Consider the following 23,536-nt stretch of genomic DNA (forward strand, 5'->3'; position numbering starts at 1 on the left):
AGCCTTCTAGTATGTGGTGACCAGAACTGTATGTAATATTCTAAGTGTGGCCTAACTGAAGTTCTATAAAGCTGCAGCATAACGTGTCTATCCTTATACTCAATGCCCCTTCCAATGAAGGCAAGCTTGCCATAGGCCTTTGTTACTCCCTTATCTACCTGCACTGCCACCTTCAGTGATCTGTGGACCTGCACACCCAGATCCCTCTGCATGTCAATACTCCTAAGGGTTCTGCCATTCACTGTATAATTTCCACCTGTATTTGACCTTCCAAAATGTATCACCTCACATTTGTCCGGTTTAAACTCCATCTGGCATTTTTCTGCCCAAGCCTCCCACTGATCTATATTCTGCTGTATCCCTGTATCCTCTGACAATCTCCTCATTATCTGCACCTCCATCAATCTTTGTATTGTCTGCAAACTTACTAATTAGACTAACTATGTTTTCCTTCAAATCATTTATGTAGGCGACAAACAGTCGAGGTCCCAGCACTGATCCCTGTGGAACACCACTGGTCTCAAACCTCCGTTCCGAAAAGCATCCTTCCACCACTACCCTCTGTATCCTATGACTAAGCCATGTAAACAACGTCAACTACTTTTCCCTCATCAATCATCTTCGTCAGCTCTTCAAAAAACTCAATCAAGCCAGTGAGGCCTGACACCCCCCCTCCCACCAACACCACCCCGGATGTCTATCACTAATAGGTCCATTTGCTTGTAAATGCGTATGGAACTTGCCCTGAAAATCTTTTCCAATAATTTCCCTACCACCAATGTGAGGCTCATAGGCCTATCATTTCCTGGATTATCCCTGCTACCCTTCTTAAACAATGGGACAACGTTGACTATTCTCCAGTTCTCAGGGACCTCACCTGTGGCCAAAGAGGATACAAAGATTTCTGTTAATGCTCCAGCAATTTGTTTTCTTGCCTCCTTCAATATTCTGGGATAGATCCCATCAGGACCCGAGGATGTATCTATCTTAATACTTTTTGAGACGCACAACACCTGTTCCGTTTCAATAGCAACTTGGCTAATAAATTTGACAGTCCTTTTCCTGAGATCATCAATTCAATACTCCTTTTCCTGGATTAATACTATAATCAGGTCAGCTAAATGGTGCAACAAGCTCAAGGAGCCAATTGGCCTATTCCTGCTCCTCGTTCCTGTGATCTTACATTGACGTGAACTCTGGAAGGTGTAAGAATCACCCTCTGTGTCTGAAGGCATTTTTCACCCTGATGTCTCACAAACATAAATGATCACATGGATTAAATACAAAGTCAAGATCCCTCTACGCTGTCCCTGAGATAAGAAGGTCTTGCTGTACGATAATTTCTGGAGCTCAGAATCAAGGAAGCTTAACGTAGATGTTGGATTGTGTTTAGACAAGACTCAATATACAAGAAGGTGATTTGGGTCACACTTACCCGAAGGGAGGGCCATGTCTTTTTGACTTAAACTGCTGAGGGATGACTGACAGCCACTAGAGGTAGCCCCAGAGAGTCTAAAATGTAGAAAACATATAAGAATTGTAAAATTATCTGTTTGGCATCAAAAATTTGCTCCTGACCATTGCTTGGTTCGCACAGCAGTCTTGGTTGTGGAAAGTTTCTTATCCCAGGTATGACTTCATGCTTAGTTCAGGAACATTACTGATGCTGACATAAGTCCAGAGTTTTAACTAAATAACTGCTGTATATCAGCCATTCTGAATGACTGTTGTTCAAGTCACTGGATCCTGTTGTGTAATGGTGGAGGTCTTGGTATGATGATTATGTCACTGGACTAGAAACCCAGAGCCCTGGGCTAATGTGTTGGAGACATGGGGTTGGAGACACCCATATGACAGGTGATGAAATTTGAGTTCTATACAAGTCTGCAATTTTTAAAAACTGGTCTAAATGGTGACCACGAAACTACTGCTCAATTGTCGGAAGAACTCATCTGGTTCATGAACATTCTTACAGAAGGAAACTGTCATCCTCACCCAGTCTGACTTACATGTGACTCCAGATCCACAGCAATGTGGTTAACTCTTAAATTGCCCTCCGGCCAACTGGGGATGGGCAATAAATGTTGGCCTGTCCAACGATGCCTACATCCTATGAACGAATAAACAAGGATGTCTATAAGTCAGTGTGGCAGTATACTGCAGTAGGTGTAACCTGAGTGTATACAAGGTCTCAGACTCCATCTTGTGCTGAGTCACATGATGCAATGAAGCATGACACCCTACAGAAATGTGCAGCTTTGTTGTAAGCTATGAGCTTAATGTTAGCCCAAACATCTATGCATCTCTAAGTATAATGTTCATACATAAGTACTAGTTGTAATAAATGTCTGTTGAATTCTTCAATATCACAATATCCACATCCAGTTTCTTATGTTACAGAAGTTAAGTTAAACATTGTCACATCAGGGAAAAGTACTCTGTTGAAAGCAAGCTCACACCAGTGAGTTTGCTTCCAACAACAACTTATATTTATATAGCACCCTTCAGGAAATGAATTGTTCCAAGGCACTTCACAGGGCCTTTTAAAAATATCGTTTGACCCTGAAACAGGTCAGAAGATATTAGGGCTAAAGGGCAAAAGTTTAGTCAAAGATGTTGGTTTTAAGGAGTGTTTTGAAGAAGGACTGAGTGGCCAAGAGGTTTAGGGAGGGAAGCCCAGACCTGAAGGCACTGGGGAGAAATTAAAATTGTGGTTGTTCAAGTGATCAGAATTTGACGAATGGACAGATCATAGAGGGATGTTGGGGTCTGAGAAAAACATTGCTGTTAAAAGACCTTTATCAGGCCAGCCCACAGAGGAAAGAAAGTAAAAAAAAAGTAGTTTCTTAATTGCTTGATCCTCCCAAATCGGGACATTGTTGACTCACTGAAAATTCAGTGCAGAATGCATAGTCTGCTTTGCAACTGAGAGGCACAAAGAGCATTTCTTGTCCTCTACTTTGTTTAAACACATCTAAGCGACAGTATCTTGACCCTCAATTGGTCAGTTCCTTATTTTAAAACATTTTTTCCTGAGTCCCAATCCCTCCCATGACCTAATCTTAACCTCTATCTGTAACCTCATCCCCACCCCACAACCCTCTGAGTTGTCTGTGTCCTTTTAATTCCTGCCTCAAACTCCTCCTGATGTTAATCACTCCGGGCTGCCTGTGAGCTCAGCTGCTGGAGTCTGGAATATCCTGCTGAAAGGTCTCAGTCTCTACCTCACTTCCTTCCTTACTTTTGATGCTCCTTGAAACCTCAATTTCTGACCAAGCCTTTTGTCACCACCTCTAGCATGTCTTAATGTTGAATTTTATTTGATGATTGCTCCTGTGAAGTTTATTTTGATGTTTTACTGCAGTAAAGATGCTATATTAATGCAAGCTGTTGCTTTTATATGGTCAACCGTACCCCCAGGACTGGAGGTAAGATAAGCCAGACATGGTCCATCTCCAGTTACTATCCTGTGGCCAGGATATTGCAGTGAACCTTGTGAGAATTGCTACATTGAAATCTGAGTGGAGACCTGAGACGCAGTGAAAGGGAATGAACTGCTGGGTTCAAATCTTTGTGTAATGCAAATGTTTTAGCTGCCACCTCCCTTGTTTATGAATGATGTGCTTTGTGTGTATTAGTGCAAGTCAGTTATTTCAGGAAAAAACTTTTGTTGCCAAATTATATCTGGTGCCTTGTGCCAGTTTAAAGTCAATGTCATTCACCAAGGCTCCTAAGGCAAGTTCCAATCCCATTTCCGATTCCCACCCCCCACTCAGTGAAAATATCTTTTCCCAAATCCCCTCTGAATCTCCTGTTCCTTACCCTAAAACCAAGCCCCCACGTGACTGACTTCTCAAAAAAGGGAATAGCTGCTTTTTATCCACCCTGTCCATGGCCCTCATAATCTTATACACCTTAATGGTGTCACCACTCAGTCTTCTCTGCTCTAAAGAAGACAATCCAGTCTCTCTTTATAGCTCAATTTCTCCATCTCAGGCAACATCCTGGTGAACCTCCTCTGTACCCCCTCTAATGCTATCACATCCTTCCTGTAGTCAGGTGACCAGAACTGCACTCAATACTCCAGCTGTGACCTGACCAACACTCTGTACAAACTCCAACACTACCTCCTTGCTCTTACACTCTATGGCATGGCTGATGAAAGCAAGTGTCCTATGTGCCTTAACTACACTATTCATGTGCTCAGCCAACTTCAGGGATCTGTGAATAATTACCCCAAGATCCTGCTGTTCCTCTGAGCTACCCAGTGTCCTGCCATTCATTAAACACTCCCTCATCTTGCTTCTTCTTCTAAAGTGCATCACCTCACACTTATCAGTGCTAAATCCCATCTACCACTGGTTTGTCCATCTGACCAACCCACCTATATCTTCCTGTAACCTACAACCATCTTCTTCGCTATTAACCACTCTACCAATCTTGGTCTTGTCTGCAAATTTGCTTCACCTTCCCCCAGATTTTCATCTCCATCATTTATGCATATAGCAAAGAATAGGTGTCGCAGTACTAATCCTTGTGGTACACCACTGGACACCGGCCTCCGGTCACTCACATAGCCTTCTACCACTACCTTTTGTGTCCTATTACTAAGCCAGTTTCAGATCCATCTCATCAAGTTTTCCTCAATTCCATGTACTTTGACCTTCTCAATCAGTCTCCCATGTGGGACCTTGTCAAAAACTTTGCTAAAATCCATATCAACTGCATCAACTGAACTTCCCTCATCCACACACTTGCTTACACTTTCAAAACATTTGAACAAATTTGTTAAGCATGACCTCCTTCTGACAAAGACATTGCTGACTATCCCTAATTATCCCATGCCTTTCCAAGTGGATATTAATTGGCTCCTTCAGAATTGTCTCCAGCACTGACATTAGACTCAGCAGTCCGTAATTTCCTGGTTCATCTCTACCACCCTTCATGAAAAGTGGAACCACATTAGCCGTCCTCCAGTCCTCTGGTACTCTCCCCATGGCCAGAGGGGAACTAACAATATGTATCAGAGCCCCTGCAGCTGCCTCCCACAGCAGCCTGGGATGCAATTTGTCCAGGCCAGGGGATTTGCCTGTTTTAAGGCCAACAGAACCTCCAAAACATCCCAATTTCCTATGTCAAACTGTGCAAGTTCCTCAGAGTCCCTTTTCCTGAATACTGTACCTACATTCTCATTTTCCAGAGTGGAGACTGAAGAGAAGCATTCATTCCTCCTTCCAATATCCCGCAGCTTCACACGCAGGTCGTCCCCTTGGTCCCTAATGGGTTAGTCGTTCCCTAGTTAACCTCTTCTCTTTAAAGTATTTATAAGATATCTTAGAAATGTTCCTAATCCTGTTCGCAAGTCCCTTTTCATGCTACCTTGTTCTTCTTCTAATTGCTTTCTTCAGTTCTGTCCTGCACTTCCTTTATATCTCTCGGGTCAGAGCTGAAATGCTCCCTTTGGACTTGTTAAAAGCCTTACACTTCTTCTTTATCCAGCCCTGTACTGCCATCAACATCCAGGGTTCTCTGAACTTATTGCTCCTACATTTCCATCTAAGGAGTACATGTTGGACCCATACTCTTCCCAGCTCCTTTTTGAATGCCCCCATTGTTCCACTGTAGACTTACCGGAAGGAGCTGTTCTCAGTCAATAGTGGCCAGATCCTGCTTTATTTTAATAAAATCTGCCTTCCCCCAACCTAAAGCTGTCTTTTGCAGGCCATCGTTTTCCTTGTCCAGAACAAATTTGAACCGTATCATGATGCAGTGGCTATCGCTAAAATGTTCCCCCAAAGCCAAATGGAACACTTATCCTGCTTCTTTCCCTAGAATCAGATCTAGCTCTGCATTGTCCCTTGTTGGGTTCTTCTTCTTACTGATACAAAGGATTCCCCTGGATACTGAAACAACTCCACAGAAGCCAATATCCCGTCATCCAGTCACTCTTTATTTATACAGTAGGAACCCTGTATCCACGGGTTCGGTTTCCGCGGTTGCAGTTATCTGTGGTTTACTGCCGCCCGAAAATATTACATGGAGCATTCCAGAAATAATTCCAGGTGCTTCCAGGGAGGTAAATTTCCCTTATAAATGATGGGGTTTGCTACTATTCGCAATTTCGGGCTTTGCGGTCGGTCTGGGAATGTATCACCCGCAGATACGGGGGTGGGGGGTGGTACCTGTACGTGTATAATACATGACACTATTCTGGCTCCCTCAGAGCCAGCTCTCAGAGTGAACAGATCCCCTGACACTCCTGATTTTATCTGTTAGCCAGGGATCCCTGATTGGACCAGGTTAACAGCCCCAATCAGGGAACTCATATTCTATGAGGTCCACCTATCTGTCTTCATGACGGTCACTAAGTCTGGGGATATAGGCCTTTTCTTTTTCTTGTACCTCTCCTTCAGCATTTCCACATCGTGTTCAGTTCATCTGACTCAGCCTTGGATAAGGGTGATGTTACTGGACCATAGCCCACCTCTTGATCCCGAGTGTCTCAGAAGAAATTCATCTTCTTCAGGCTGTAAAGGCATTGAGGCTGCAACAGCCACTGTGTCCATCTCAGACTCTGAGGTTTCTTTGACGCTAGGTGGAGGGGGAGAACCCCTGTGTTCCAACCCACCTTGCATCAACCCCATGCTTCTTTTACCCATGGAGGGCCATTCCTTTGGTTTCAACACTGAACTTCATCCTCTGAACTAAAGTCGCTTAGAGGAGTCTTGTATCCAGCATTGACATTCCTGGTGCCCTTTCACTCTCCCACCCAAGTCAGGGACGATCAGATTTAACATGGATGGAGTCATCTCCCCGTTAGCATCTCTGCTGGAGCTGTCCCTGTAGTTACGTGAGGGGTGGTCTGATAAACAAATAGGAACTGGGAGAGATTGGTATCGAGTGAAGCTGTACACTGTTTCTTTAAGCCTGCCTTCAAAGTTTGGACTGCTCTTTCCACCAGATGGTTGCATGATGTCCTTGTATGCAGAACACCTGAAATCCCTGCTGGTAAATAATGGCCCGTTTTCTGTGACCAACACTCCCAGGAGCCCGTGTATTGCAAAAAATACATGCAGTTTTTCTATTGTCTTCCCCATTTGACAAATGAACTCTATGCATGTTTATCCACTTTGAGTGGGTGTCCATAATGACTAAGAACATTGAGCCCATGAAAGCACTGGCAGAGTCAATGTGTAATGGAGTCCTGGGTTTAGCCAGCCATTTCCACAAATGTGGAGGAGCTGCTGGTGGTAATTATTGTACTTGTTGACCCTCTGGGTACTGCCCCACCAACATGGCTATGTCTACATCCAATCCTGGCCAACAGACAAAACTTCTTGCCAGCATCTTAATTTTGGAAACCCCTGATTAGGAGAGCTAAGAGAGGGCATGAAAAATCTTTGGCGGATAGAATCAAGGATAACCCAAAGGCATTTTATGCGTATGTGAGAAACATGAGAATGACGAGAACGAGGGTAGGTCCGATCAAGGACAGTAGTGGGAGACTGTGTATTGAGTCGGAAGAGATAGGAGAGGTCTTGAATGAGTACTTTTCTTCAGTATTTACCAACGAGAGGGACCGTATTGATGAAGAGGAGAGTGTGAAACGGACTGATAAGCTAGAGGAGATACCTGTTAGGAAGGAAGATGTGTTGGACATTTTGAACAACTTGAGGATAGACAAGTCCCCCGGGCCTGACGGGATATATCCTAGGATTATGTGGGAAGCAAGAGAGGAAATTGCAGTACCGTTGGCAATGATCTTTTCGTCTTCACTGTCAACGGGGTGGTACCAGGGGACTGGAGAGTGGCGAATGTTGTGCCCCTGTTCAAAAAAGGGAATAGGGATAACCCCGGGAATTACAGGCCAGTTAGTCTTACTTCGGTGGTAGGCAAAGTAATGGAAAGGGTACTGAGGGATAGGATTTATGAGTATCTGGAAAGACACTGCTTGGTTAGGGACAGCCAGCACGGATTTGTGAAGGGTAGGTCTTGCCTTACAAGTCTTATTGAATTCTTTGAGGAGGTGACCAAGCATGTGGATGAGGGTAGAGCAGTGGATGTAGTATACATCGATTTTAGTAAGGCATTTGATAAGGTTCCCCATGGTAGGCTTATGCGGAAAGTCAGGAGGCATGGGATAGAGGGAAATTTGGCCAATTGGACAGTAAACTGGCTAACCGGTCGAAGTCAGAGAGTGGTGGTAGATGGTAAATATTCAGCCTGGAGCCCAGTTATAAGTGGAGTTCCACAGGATCAGTTCTGGGTCCTCTGCTGTTTGTAATTTTTATTAATGACTTGGATGAGGGAGTTGAAGGGTGGGTCAGTAAATTTGCAGATGATACGAAGATTGGTGGAGTTGTGGATAGTGAGGAGGGCTGTTGTCGGCTGCAAAGGGACTTAGATATGATGCAGAGCTGGGCTGAGGAGTGGCAGATGGAGTTCAATTCTGCCAAGTGTGAGGTTGTCCATTTTGGAAAGACAAATAAGAATGCGGAATACAGGGTTAACGGTAGGGTTCTTAGTGAGGTGGAGGAACAGAGGGATCTTGGGGTCTATGTTCATAGATCTTTGAAAGTTGCCACTCAGGTGGATAGAGCTTGTAAGAAGGCCTATGGTGTATTAGCGTTCATTAGCAGAGGGATTGAATTCAAGAGTCATGAAGAGATGTTACAGCTGTACAGGACTTTGGTTAGGCCACATTTGGAGTACTGTGTGCAGTTCTGGTCGCCTCACTTTAGGAAAGATGTGGAAGCTTTGGAGAGGGTGCAGAGAAGATTTACCAGGATGTTGCCTGGAATGGAGAATAGGTCGTACGAGGATAGGTTGAGAGTGCTAGGCCTTTTCTCATTGGAACGGAGAAGGATGAGGGGTGACTTGATAGGGTTTATAAGTTGATCGGAGGAATAGATAGAGTAGACAGTCAGAAACTTTTTCCCCGGGTACAACAGAGTGTTACAAGGGGATATAAATTTAAGGTGAAGGGTGGAAGGTATAGGGGAGATGTCAGGGGTGGGTTCTTTACCCAGAGAGTGGTGGGGCATGGAATGCGCTGCCTGTGGGAGTGGTAGAGTCAAAATCTTTGGTGACCTTTAAGCGGCAATTGGATAGGTACATGGATGGGTGCTTAAGCTAGGACAAATGTTCGGCACAACATTGTGGGCCGAAGGGCCTGTTCTGTGCTGTATTGTTCTATGTTCTTCGTTCTATGATGTCTCCATGGAACCTTCCATGGGGTGATCTGTGAGCCAACACTACCCCATACAGGAGGCCTGGCATGCTAGCACCAGATCTCACTCGGGATTATAGTGTGCCAATAGCTTAGATGATGATACGTCTTCACTTCCCTAAAGGCTACATCTTGCCTATGAGACCATTTGCAAGACTGACCATTTTTCAATAGCAAATGTAAGGCTGAAGTGATGGAAGTCAGGTTATGTAGGAACTTTCCATAATAATTCATCAACGACGTACTTAGGCTATGATACAGACACAGAATCGGTCACCTGGGCTGCCTGGAACACACCTGCCCTGGAGGAACTTTGTCCAGATTCTCAAAGTGCTCCTTATTGGTCATTGAGGAGAAAGTGAGGTCTGCAGATGCTGGAGATCAGAGCTGGAAATGTGTTGCTGGAAAAGCGCAGCAGGTCAGGCAGCATCCAGGGAACAGGAGAATCGACGTTTCGGGCTTAAGCCCTTCTTCATTCCTGAAGAAGGGCTTATGCCTGAAACGTCGATTCTCCTGTTCCCTGGATGCTGCCTGACCTGCTGCGCTTTTCCAGCAACACATTTCCAGCTCCTTATTGGTCATCCCTGTTATTAGCATGTCATCCAGATAAATGGCGACCAGGTGTAGACCTTGTAAAATGTTCTCCATCATCAGCTGAAAAATGGCTCAGGCCAATGATACCCCAAAAGGCAGTCTCATTTATTGGTACAAAGCCTTATGAGTATTAATTATAGCATATTTCTGGGAATCCTCATTTAAATCACAATTGCAGGTACACATGGCTCATAGCCACCTTCGTGAAGAACATCCCTCCCGCCAATAAATCCTTTCTGCGAGGAATGGATATTTATACAGCTATGAGAAGCAGTTTACCGTTGGTTTAAAATCCCCACTAAGGTGAACCGATCTGCTGGATATGACCATTCGGTATGACCGGTGGTGGCCATTCCACAAACTGTACAGGTTTGATGATTCCTTTGTGTTCCAGCCTCATGATTTGTGCTTCTACTCATGACTCCCCATAAGGCAAATGATACTGAGTGGGCCTTTGCAAAATCATGGAATTGTGTCATGGTCAGCATGCAAGGTAGACCTGGCTCCTTTGAGCGTCCTTAGAGTTTCCTAAACAAACCTCCAGATATTTAATTAGGACCTCACTCAGGCAGCCATTTTCTAATGCCTCTACCAGTCACCTTAACCTCGCCAAAATTCCCACCACAGATTCCCCTGGTTCTTGATTTGCTGGGTAAAACTAATAATTCCTGAAGAAGGGCTTATGCCCGAAACGTCGATTCTCCTGTTCCCTGGATGCTGCCTGACCTGCTGCGCTTTTCCAGCAACACATTTTCAGCTCTGATCTCCAGCATCTGCAGACCTCACTTTCTCCTCAAAACTAATAGTATCTCAGAATTAGAGAAGGCTTGGGGTCATAATATTCCTTAACGAAATCCATCAACTCTTGACACATTTTAGAATTTGGTGCCTCAGGGAAAGTTAGGCTCCTAATAACTGACAAAGCTGTGGTTCCACAAACTGTCAGGAGAATTACTCGTTGCTTTTCATCTGTCATTTGCCAAGAAAAAATAATACATTCCTTCCACATACTGGGTCCAGTGTTCAACACCAGGATTGAACGAGTCAAGTTTCCCAAATAGCAGCATGATGCCAGAATTGTTTACCCGCATACTCAAAGATGACTGCTGCGAGTGAGTTTCTTCAGGACTGTACTTTTTTCTCTCGTTGTCACTGAAATAATTCCACCAAGGCCAGTATCCTATCACCAAGTTACACATGCATACACTTCACACTGGTCTGGCTTCCTCAGAGCCAGCTCTCAGAGTGAACAGGATGTCCCTTTTGCACCAACTCTTGTGCCATGCAGTCATGTGTCCTGTTTTCTTATTTCTAAACTTGCTAGCACATGGCACCGGGAGTAATCCGGGGTGAACCGGATATCAGGTGAACAGTCCCAATCAGGGATCTCACATTCTATGTGGTCCACCTCACTGCATCCCTCAATTTGTAAATCAAGTTAGTCACTACAAAAACGTTTCAAGAAATCTGACCTTCTCAACCCTTAACACAATGACTATCCCAATTAATATTGGGAAAGTTGAAATGACCGAGTTTAATTACCCAATTATGACTCTCACACACCTCTGTGAACTGTCTATATTTGCTCCTCTGTTTCCTGCTGACTCTCGGTAAAGTGGCTGCCCACTTAACATTCCTAAGTTTTATCCGCAAAGCCTTGTTTGAGGACCCTTCCAAAATGTCATCTCTTCTTACTGCAGTAATTAACTCTTTAATTAACAGTGTGACACCACCACCTTATTTACATCCTCTCAGCTAAAGATTCTATACCCTGGAATGTTGATTTGCAAGTCCAGCCCATCCCTCAAACATGTTTCTTTAATGGCAACAATATTATACTTCTATGTGTCAAACCACAACATTGACTCATCGGTCTTACCTATTACACTCCTAACATGAAAGTAAAGGCTACCCAGTCTTGCATTACTCTCTTGACACTCAATGTAGCTGAACGCACTGTGCTTTGCTTCCTGTTGCATGATGTGACCCTATTTCATTGATACTCTGTGACCCCTGCCCTGCCAAACTAGTTCAAACTCTTCCAAACAACATGAACAAGAATCCTAGTCCCACTGTGGTTCAAGAGCAAACTGCCCCTTTTGTACATGTCCCACCTTCCCCAAAAACAATTCCACTGATCCAGGAATCTAAAACCCTCCCTCTTGCAAAAACTCTTGAGCCATGCATTCATCTAATCTATTTTCCTATTTCTAAACTCACTAATACATGGCACTGGGAGTAATCCAGAGGTTACAACTGTTGAGGTACTGCTTTTTAATCTCCTGCCTAGCTCTTGATGCAAGACCTTATTCCTCACTTTGCCAACATAACTGGTACCAACATGTACCACAACCTCTAACTCATCAGCCTCCCCTTTCAGGGTGTCCTGCAGCTGTTCAGTGACATCCCTGACCCTGGTACCAGCGAGGCATTGCACTGTCCTGGAGTTGCAGATTAGCTGACTATAGAATCCCAATCACTAGTGCTCTTCCTTTCTTCTTCCTCCCCACAGTACAGTCAAGCTGCTTGTAGGCCCAGATGCTTAGTTCTCACTGCATCCCTCTGAGGTACCAGCATCCTCATCAGCTTCCAAAACAGAAGTTTCTTTGCTCCATTATTCACTCTGTGCTGGGCATTTCTAAATCGAGTTAGTTTAAATATAAAATGAGAAAATATTTATCACGCAGTTGCAAGTTTTACTTCTCTGTTATTAAAACTCATTTGTGTGGATGCAAATATGACAGTATTACACACAAAGAAGTTGGTACTAATTTACTGGAAGATTTTGTGTCATTTTTAAACATGAAAGTAATACCAAAAGTCATATGACAGTAGAATACAGCACTGACAGTTCAACACATTCTCATTTGTACAGGATTGTTATCTGTAGTGCTTGTGAAGTTTACATTTTTTGGTTGCTGCTGCCATCAAATTGCATTGACCAGGTTCAAAGGGGTGAAACTCTTTGTATAATATGAACAATCAAATTGTGTGTAACTGTCTGAAAAAGCTGTGGATGTAAAGTGTATCTCCTGAACTGTAAATACATGCATCAAGCACAAAAGCCAAAAATCTTTCTGAACCAAAAGAAAAATTTCCAACTCCACCGTGTCAATATTCTCAGTCCTGGGTGTTTGCAGGATGTGAAGAGGGTGGTTAAGTGTGGTCAGGCTGGGTTGATGTAATGAGAGGCCTAGCAATGGAGAGGCACGAGGACCTGTGATTTCTCATTCCTGATGAAGGGCTTTTGCCCGAAACGTCGATTTTCCTGCTCGTCGGATGCTGCCTGACCTGGCTGTGCTTTTCCAGCACCATTCTAATCTAAAATCTGGTGTCCAGCATCTGCAGTCCTCACTTTTACCCTGTGATTTCTCTCCCTGTCCCTGCCTGTGACCCCAATCCCTGCTGGACAATGTGTGCACTACCATCAGATGAGGCTGAGATCAGCATTAGGTATGAAGGTCTCCATAGTTAATACCTGCCCAGGTTCATTTGCAACGGGTGACTTCTAAAGCTGACTGCGAAAAACTGCAAACATCAGGAAGAGAATTGAGATAAGTGTGTCCCAAACAAGGATTCCAATAACAAAAAAAACCTGACATGTTTAATATAAAGATACGACAAAGGCAGGGTAAAACTCCTAGTAAATAATGGAATCAGTTTACCTGTCCTCCTCTCTGTCCAATAGGCTACGATACATCGCGATCTCACTCTCCAGTCTCATCTTTGTGTTGAGCAACAGTTCGTGTTCCCAAACCTGGTGTTCGATATCTCTCCTCACACCGTGTAACTCGCCCTCCATCTCTCGAATCACAGACGCCAGATTCTTCAGCTGTACCTCGTACCTCTGCTCGGTCACCTGCAGGGAATTCTCCAAACCCTTCTGCTGTGAGAAGGACATCAAGTCATTGCCAACCCGTGAACATTCTCCACCCGGGGACTGGCTCCAAACGTACAAAATATAACGGCCTTCATTTTCACAATACACATGTTCATCACACACATCTCTCACAAAGTCCAAAACTACAGGGCATAGGTTTAGGGGGTGAGGGGAAAGGTTTATAAAAGACCTAAGGGGCAACTTTTTCACGCAGAGGGTGGTATGTGTACGGAATGAGCTGCCAGAGGAAGTGGTGGAGGCTGGTACAATTGCAACATTTAAGAGGCATCTGGATGGGTATATGAATAGGAAGGGTTTGGAGGGATATGGGCCGGGTGCTGGCAGGTGGGACTAGATTGGGTTGGGATATCTGGTCAGCATGGACGGGTTGGGCCGAATGGTCTGTTTCTGTGCTGTACATCTCTATGACTCTACTTCTGTTGCGTTCATAAAAATCTCTTGTGAGCTACAATTTTATGTTCAGGTTTGTAACAGCAGAAGAGGAAATATTTGTGAGGTTGTAGGGAAAAGACAGGACGGTGACAGGGGATTGTTGGGCAAGGGCAATAAGTATTGGGGGATAAGCAACAACATAGAGCTGAGGCCCCAATCAGATCAGCCAGCATCTTAATAAATGGTGGAACAGACTGAATGGCCTACTCTAATTTCTTATCATCCCCTGAGTGGGACAGGCTGAGTAGCTCTCATAGAGGGTTAGCACCAACCTGACTGGCTGAAAAGCCTCCCTCTGTGCTGTACCAGTTCTACAATCCATTCTGCAGCATCCTGATCTAGGCTGGCTGAACTGAAACCTGGTTCCAATTGTAACTGCGTCTCTCTCACAAATACCAATGGACCTGCTGAATATTCCCAGTTTCTCTGTCTTTATTATACGTCTCCGACTTCTCCAATACTTTGGTTTATATTACACCAGGAATCAGTACGTAAACATTTCAAATGAAGAACAGTGTAATGGGAAAACCCTGTTATAGCTGAGTCAATCAGAACTGTCTTTTGTTCTGTTTTTAATTTTACTTTCCTAATCCAGATTTAAACTGAGTCAGCTCCACTCAGCTCAAACAGCTTGTACTTCAAGAGGGTGCCAGGGATTTAGACACACTGAGAGGGTGTTTGAAGACCAGGAGCCCTATGAAAGGCTGAGGTCTGGGGGGTCTGACAGTTGGCTCAGAGTTTCAAATAGACTGGGCTCTCGGAGCACAACATGCAAGATTCTATAAACATTGTTAGAGAGAGGAGTTTGTCTTATAAAGAGAGATTGAGCAGTTTAGGTCTTTAACCGCTGGAGTTCAGAAGGGGATCTAATTGAGGTATATAAGATGGTAAAGGAGATTGACAAAGGAGACATAGAGAGAATGTTTCCTCATGGGGCGATCTAGAATAAGAGGTCATAGCTTTAGGATAAGGGGCAGCAGACTTAAAACATGAGGAGAACTTACGTCTTTCAAAGGGGCATGAATATGTGGAAATCACTCTGAGAGAGTGTGGCTGATGTTGGAACATTGAGTAAATTGAAGGAGGAGATGGGCGTTTTAAATTAATAATGGGTTGAAGGGTTATGGATCAGGCAGAAAAGTGGAGTTGAGGACGAGATGAGATCAGCCAGGATTGTATTAAATGGTGGAGCAGGCCTGAGGGGCTGAATGGCCTCCTCCTGGTCCCAGTTCTGATGTGTCCAGGCAGACAGTAGGAGGTTTGAGGTGGTTGGGGAACACAAGGGGCTCAGAGTCCAACTGAAATTACAGACTCCAAGTGTAGCAACCAGGAGAGTTGGCTTAAGATAATGGATCACAGATTCATTCTTCCAGACTGTTTCCTGCCCCCTTTTACAGTTCCTGTCTCCCTCTCAGTCAGTCTACAGTCCTGTTTAGATTATCAGATATACCCTACTCCACTTGATGTGTGATCAGACAAATCCCAACTTCCACATTCCAATTAAAACACAGGCTGCAACAAGCAACAACTTCTGATAAGAAACAGAAGTCCAAATGTTCAAAAGACCATTCCTTTTGGAGGCTGCAAGTCTTTACTCTGACGGTTGAGCTTCCAGCTGTACAGTTAGTTCACAGTACAATTCTGCAAGGCAAGATTTCAGAAGTGAATTTGGAACCATAATGAAACAAACAGGAAGTAGCCGTGAGCAGGGAGAGTGTTGGTAAGATAGAGACACTAACTGCATCAACCACTAACTATCTTGCAGCTGACTATTTAAATGACTTCATAAAGCAAACTGCAATCCTGTTTCCTGGATCCAGGAACTGAGAATCAATCAATAATTTAGCTCTGGATATTTGAATACCAGTGAAACAAACAGCTGTAAAGTATAGCCACGGGATGAATATTCATTAATAGGATGAGGATGTCGCTGGCTACGCCAGCATTGACTCATTCAGTCCTGCTGTCAAAGACTGGGCCCAGTGTGTGGACAGAATGTGTTATTTTTTTCTGGGCAAATGACATTGGGGCAGATGAAAAGCAAAGAGTAATTCTCCTGACAGCCTAACATTCCCTGAGGCACCAGAGACTAAAACCTTTCAAGAGTTGAAGGATTTAGCAAAGGAATATTATGACCTCCTCTAATTCTGACATCCTATCGATTTTACTCAGCAATTTGAGAACAAGGGGAATCTGTCTCGGGATTTTTGACTAGATTAATGATGACTGGCAGAGGTGTGTGACTTTGTCTTAACCCTTAATGAGATGCTGAGAGACCGATTGCTATGTGAGATTAATAATACAAAAGCACCTACTATCTGAAGCCCAACTGAATTTCAAACAGACACTACAACTGGCTTTATCATCACCCTGTGCCATTTTTCAGCGGACGATGGAGAACTTTTACAAGGTCTATCCCAGATCGCCATTTATCTGGATGGTGTGCTAATAATGGGGGAGACCAATAAGGAGCACTTATGGAACTTGGACACAGTCCATAGACATTTCTCTCAGGCGGGTGTACACCTTGGAAAGGAAAGGTCTATGTTCCAGGCACCCCAAGTGACCTAAATTGGCCACAGCGTCAACAAGACCAGGTTACACTTGTTGGAAGATAAAGTGAGGGCAATCAAAGGTGCCCTGGCTCCCATGTCTGTACCACAGCTCCGATCTTTCCTTGGACTGGGGAATTATTACAGAAAGTTCAGACATAACCTGGCCTCCATCCTGGCACCTTCACATAAGTTCTTAAAAGAAAGAGTCAGCTATGTCAGAAATGGTCATAGCTTTCAGGGAACTGAAGAGACATCTGTCATCCTCTTTGGTTTTGGGCACAGTATGATCCTAAAGAAGATCTGATATTGACATATGATGCTTCTCTGTATGGCATGGGGGTGGCATTAGCTCATAAGTGGCCCAATGGAGAGGGACACCCAATGGAGAGGAACACCCAATGGAGAGGAACACCCAATGGGGAGGGACACCCAATGGGGAGGGACACCCAATGGAGAGGAACACCCAATGGGGAGGGACACCAAATGGGGAGGGACACCAAATGGGGAGGGACACCCAATGGAGAGGAACGCCTAATCGAGAGGAACACCCAAAGGGGAGGGACACCAAATGGGGAGGGACACCAAATGGGGAGGAACACCAAATGGAGATGGACACCCAATGGTGTATGCATCCAGGACTTTGGCCATTACAGAGTGTAACTACATCCAGATAGAGAAGGAAGGTTTGGCGATTGTATTTGGAGTCAGGAAATTCCACCAATACCTTTATAGACATTCATTTGTAATAATAATGGACCACAAACTCCTGCTATGTTTACTGAACTCATAGCTTCAGGCTGAATTCAGCAGTGGGTCTAATACCAAGTGTGTATAAATACAAATGGAAACACTGTCCAGGAGGCTAAGTGGCAAATTTGGATGCACTGAGCCACCTCCCGCCAATGAAAGAGTCTGATGATGTCGCCTAGCCAGGGGACGAAACGTTTGCAACAAAAACTTCCAGCTCGGCGAACAGAACCACAACAACGAGCACCCGAGCTACAAATCTTCGCACAAACTTTGAGTCTGTAGTGGTTTTAAATTTTCTGGACACACTTCCTATCACAGCTGACAATATCAGACTTTGGACACAGAAAGGTCTGAACCTGGCAAATCTGAAACAGCTAATGGTGATGGGGAAACCAAAGGGTCATCACAGCCTGAACTGAAACCTTTCTGGACCCGGAGAGACCCAATCACAGGAGGGGACAGCATATTATTATGGAGAGCAAGAGAGATTGTCCTGAGCAGAGGTCACTGTCGAATACTGGCTGAAATCCACCAGGGTCATCCGGGAGGTCTCCAAAATGAAGATGTTGGTGAGAGACTGTGTCTGGTGACCAGGATTGGACACAGATATAATCATGTGGGTGGGTCAGTGCCCAGTGTGCCACCAAGGATAAACATTACCACCAGCAGCTCCTGCACATTCGTGGGAACGGTCAGGTAAACCCTGGACTCAGTTACACGTTGACTGTGTTGGTCCTTTCATGGCCTCACTGTTCTTAGTCATTGTGGACACCAACTCAAAGTGGCTGGAGATGCTCAGAGTTCAATTGTCAAACACAGGGATGACGATAGAAAAGCTGTGTGCATCTTTTGCAATCCTCGGGCTCCCGGTCGTGTTGGTCACAAATAACGGCCATCATTTGCCAGCAGGGAATTTGAGTATTTCCTAAAGTCAAATGGCATTTGCATATACAGACAGTTCCACACCATCCGTCATCCAATGGTCTGGCAGAAAGAACACTCCAAACTTTGAAGGCAGGCTTAAAGAAACAGTCTACAGCTTCACTAGATACCAAACTGTCCCAGTTCCTGTTCGATTACAGGACCAGCTGCCATGTAACTACATCAGCAACTCTACTGGAGCTGTCCCTGGGGAGAAGACTCTTCACCAGGTTAAATCTGATCTTCCCAGAGCTGGGGTTAGGGTGAAAGGGCATCAGGAACGTCAATGCTGGGCACAAGACTCCAGGAAACAAGAGAGACAGTTTACATCAGGGGACAAAGTTGGTGTAGAAACCTCAGGAATGGCCCTGCATGGGTAAGACGCATGGTCAACACGAGGTCGGGTCCAGTGACGTATCGATATCAGGGAGGTGTGACCGTCCTGAACAAACACGTGGTCCATACAAAAGCTGCAAACTCATAAACGGTGTGGGAACAAAACCTGCCCAGCTCCTCGACAGCCTTTCCAACTGACCCTGAACCCATGGGTTCTCCCCTCTCTGTCAGGAGTTGAAGAGACCTCGGAATCTGCGATGGGCACGGTGGATGCCAATGCCTTGGTGTCTTTGCTGCCTGAAGAGAATGAAATTCTTCCGAGATTCTCCAGGACGACAAGTGAGCTACTGTGTGGTCCACGCTGGCTGGATCAGAGGCAGAGGTGGAGAAACCTGACCCGGTGCTGAAACACCTCAGGAGGAGCTACAAAAAAAACCAGCCAATGTCCTCAGGCTCAGAGGGAAAGGGATGTAGTGATTGTAACGGCATCAGCCAGGTGGACCTCATAGAATCTGAGTTCCTGATTGGGGCTGTTAATCTGGACCAATCAGGGAGCCTGGCTGACCGATAAGTACAAGAGCGTCAGGCATTCTGTTCACTATGAGGGAGCTGGATCAGTATCAAATCCTATGCACGTATAAATAAAGGGTAACTCGCTGGCAGAATACCAGCTTCTGTGGAGGCATGACAGTGCAGAGTTTAAACACATTTGCTGTACACTGTGTGTTTGCACAAATGCATTTATACGTTGAACACTTGTGATTGTCATGTGACCTCTGCAGTAACTTGCTTTCATTTTGGAATAGTAGCCATTAGAGCACATTACCTGAAACACACGTGGGATCTGGGTTTCACTGGCTGGGCCCGGCATTGATTGCCCGTCCCTAGTTGCTCCTGGAGAATGCGGTGGGCGTGAGCTGCCTTCTTGAACCGCTGCAGTCCATCTGCTGTAGGTAGACCCACAATGCCCTTAGGGAGGGAATTCCAGGATTTTGAGTGACACTGACGGAATGGCAATATTTTTCCAAGTCAGGATGGTGAGTGGTTTAGAGGGGAACTTGCAGGGGGTGGTGTTCCCTGTATCTGCTGCCCTTGTCCATCTAGATGGAAGTGGTCATAGGTTTGGAAGGTACTGACTAAGGATCTTTGGTGAATTTCTGCATCTTGTAGGTAGTACGCAGTGCTGCAATGGAGCATTAGTGGTGGGGGGAGTGGATGTTTGGGGATGTTGTGCCAAACATGTGGGCTGCTTTGTCCTGGATGGTGTCAAGTTTCTTGAGCATTGTTGGAGCTGCACCCATCCAAGTGGGGAGGATCTGTACTGATGCCTCACCAGTGTCACTCGCTCATGTATAGTCTCAGTCACATGTAGTCTGTCTTGACATTAAATACTTGCACAGTTAGGGGCTGAAGGTTGAACAGGTTGACCAGCCTGCCCACTGAAAAAGCCACAATGACTGAAACTAGCCAAGTTGGTCCAGGCAAGAGGGGCTGGATTTAAAGGAGGGATTAACAAAAAGGTTCAGAGTGCAGAGTGAGAGCATGTTCTGATATGCTGAGATAAGGAGGACCCTTTTGAACAGGGACAACAGGCCAGGTTAGGCCAAATGGCCTGTTTCCATTGTCTGCCACTATAACTGGGGAAATGCTGACATTGGGAAGATCTCATCAAATGTCTGCAGTAATCAGATAATAACCATCAGGGTGGAGTGGATCATGGAATCTGATGAAGGGATCACCTGACCTGTTACCTGACTGTGCGGTTCAGGTGCTGGGGTCACCTTGATGTATTTAAAATCCTGGCTGTTTGGTTGAAATTAATCTGTCGGCACTTCTAGACAGTATGACTAGTGTCTACAATCTACCTGTCCAGGAGGCCAGGCCAGTTGGTCATCTGTCTGTATCCAATGGTGCTGGACAGTATCTCTATCAAACAACAGGCAGCCATCTGTATCCCCACTACTCCGAGACAAGAAGATGTCTTTCCTGTTCAGGCCAATCCCTGACCTCTCCATTCCAATATCTCTAGCTGAGGGCTGAGACTCTCCCAGAGGGTGCTGCTTTGTAATTACTTGAGTGGAAAGTGAGCATTAACTGTACGAGGGGCTATAGTCTGATCACATGCCTGTCCTCTGACCCCACAGACTGATAATCAGGGATGGGAACAGTGTAGAGTAACAATCAATTAGTCTTTCTGGGCCTGGGCTGTGATGGGAGAAATGAGGAATGAGCTAGGGGTGTCCCTCCTGAGATTGACCGGCAGATGAGCAACTAAGGGATTGGGTGAAATAAATTGTGTGATGCACACTGTAGTGGAATTGCCGCAGACACTTTCTGTCAAAGCTCACCCTTGAAGAATGGATTTCTGAGTGGGATAGGAGGCACTCATCAGTCAACATAGAAACCAGCAGTCAAGGCAGTAAATTAGGGAGCAACAATTTTTAAAACAATAGTTCCAAATAACATCTCACAGTTACTCTTACCAATGCGTGAAGAGATTCAATTTCCAGCTGGAGGGTTTGCCATTGACGTCGGGCATTGTTTAGCTCTGCCCGGGCTGCCTGCAGAGAATCCTCGTTCTTATTCATCTCTGCATCACTGACTTCCAGTAACTACCAAAAGAGATCATGAAAAATAATGAAGGACGCAGTGTTAGCATTTCCCATCTCATGTTTGTAATACTTATGTTATATTCCAGACACCTTAATGGGAATCAAAGCCCAGACTTTCAATGAGGTCAGCATTCTCTGCAGCCTTTCTCATTGAGACAGAGGCCTTTTTCACAAAAATATACCTGAGTGTTGATACAAGCGTCTAATTCCATCCGATTCCTGTGTATAATCTTTTCATAATGCTTCTTAATATCTGTGAGGAGCTGAGACAATCCCAGTTCTTTGCGGCCCCCATCTTCCATAGCCTAACTGGGTATTAACAGACTGGCACAGTCTGCAGAGCATAGACCTGCAGTGGGACACAGACAGCATCATTAGCATAAAGCAATACTGCCCTCAAAATGACTGAACAAAAAAATACACTGACACTCAGCTCAGTTAATGCATCCAGCATCAACCTGGATAAACTCAGAGACAAGCAGCACCCTTAAAGCTCAGTCATGCACAGACGGAGATGTGTGACTGATTTAATGTTGTGCAGTTTAAAATCATTTTGCCTTTCAGAACGATTGGAATTCCACTTGTTGCTGCATTTCAGCTTGTGCGGTTTTGTCTGTTCAAAACAGATACACATATAGAACAGACAATCGCACACACTCATCACACACATCGCACGCACACACGCTCAGATCACACGCATGGTCAGATACATACACACATACACACGCACACACGCTCAGATCACACGCATGGTCAGATACATACACACATGCGCACACACACACACGCACACATGTTCAGATCACATGCATGCTCAGATACACACACACACTTGCGCGCCCCCACACACACGCACATGCATATGCACGGACACACATGCATACACACAAACACACACAGGCACGCGCACACGCTTACACACAGACACACACACGCATGCTCACACGCATTCTCTCTTTCTCTAAGGAAAAACATTGGTTTCCTCTGCAGCATTTCACTTTAGAAAATTACACTTTTCTGGCCAATAATTTTTTTTTTAGATTAGATTACTTACAGTGTGGAAACAGGCCCTTCGGCCCAACAAGTCCACACCGACCCTCCGAAGAGCAACCCACCCACACCCATTCCCCTACATTTACCCCTTACCTAACACTACGGGCAATTTAGCATGGCCAATTCACCCGACCTGCACATCTTTGGACTGTGGGAGGAAACCGGAGCACCCGAAGGAAACCCACGCAGACATGGGGAGAACGTGCAAACTCCACACAGTCAGTCGCCTGTTAAGTCTTGCAGGAAAAAATAGGAAATATTCTGGAAGGATTTGGGTTTTACTTTATGGTGCATGATTTGTCATGTGGCATTTGCAATTCTCTCTGGTTTCTTTACAGGTATAATCTTTCACAAACTGTCATCACAAAGTTTTCCAATTGGTTTTTAGTATAACAGCTGCATCAGGGATCTGTTTCTGACACTGGAATCACAATAACAGTTCCTCAGAAACAGGAGGCAACGGAATAAAGTGGGAAACTCCTTTCTCACACCTGTCTGAAACTCCAAAGGAATCCAAATACTGTCCAAGCGAGCACCTCCTGAGAGCCGGAAACCCCAGGCAGCTGGATATAGCTTGGAATGTGACTCACAGAATATAGAACATAGAACACTCCATGACCACGGCCAACAGTCTTTTTAACATAAAATCCTCAAAACTAAAGAAAAAGCATAGAAGCACATCGTAACAGTGGTGAAAGCACGGCTTGGGGAAGGGGATGAAAGACTGTTTCAACACTGGGCAAGATTTATTGCCTGGCCACCTTGAGAAGGTGATGATGGGCTGGTCTTCTTGAATTGTTGCAATCCATGTGCTGTAGGTTGACCCACAATGCCATTAAAGAGGGGATTCCAAGGTTTTGACCCAGTGACACCTGAAGGGATGTGTCATATATTTCCAAGTCAGGATGGTAAGTGCCTTGGATGGAAACTTGCAAGAGTGTCCCAATGTATCTGCTGCCTTAGATCTCCTAGTTGGTAGGAGCCATGGGTTTGGAAGGTGCTCTGGGTTACAATTTGCTGCAGCTACTTATTTCAATTGCTATTACTGCAGGATTGGGGTGTACAATAGCTAATGTTTCCACTCATCAATGTTGTTGCATGGGTCATAGACGTAAACAAATCTGTAAGATTTAAATGTTGATTCTTACTGATC

General features: G+C 44.9%; 1 protein-coding gene across 2 annotated transcripts in view; it reads right to left on the reverse strand.

Moving 5' to 3' along the window:
- The window catches only part of krt222 (keratin 222), a 36,146-nt gene extending 14,495 nt beyond the window's left edge, over nt 1–21,651 (reverse strand). Inside the window, exons 1-4 of one of the 2 annotated variants that reach the window (XM_043674721.2) lie at nt 21,513–21,651; nt 21,202–21,330; nt 13,489–13,706; nt 1,436–1,512 (exon numbers count right to left, since the gene is read on the reverse strand). In XM_043674721.2, the coding sequence (XP_043530656.1) occupies nt 1,436–1,512; nt 13,489–13,706; nt 21,202–21,330; nt 21,513–21,632 (544 nt within the window). In that variant the 5' untranslated portion in view covers nt 21,633–21,651. Of the gene's footprint in view, nt 1–1,435; nt 1,513–13,488; nt 13,710–21,201; nt 21,331–21,512 lie in introns of both variants that reach the window. The other variant, XM_043674720.2, reaches the window with a different exon arrangement.
- Nucleotides 21,652–23,536: the final 1,885 nt, after the last annotated feature.

The sequence above is a fragment of the Chiloscyllium plagiosum genome, unplaced genomic scaffold (assembly GCF_037043375.1).
Source record: "Chiloscyllium plagiosum isolate Xiang-an unplaced genomic scaffold, Cpla_swu_hap1 HiC_scaffold_32, whole genome shotgun sequence".
Classification (NCBI taxonomy): Eukaryota; Metazoa; Chordata; class Chondrichthyes; order Orectolobiformes; family Hemiscylliidae; genus Chiloscyllium; species Chiloscyllium plagiosum.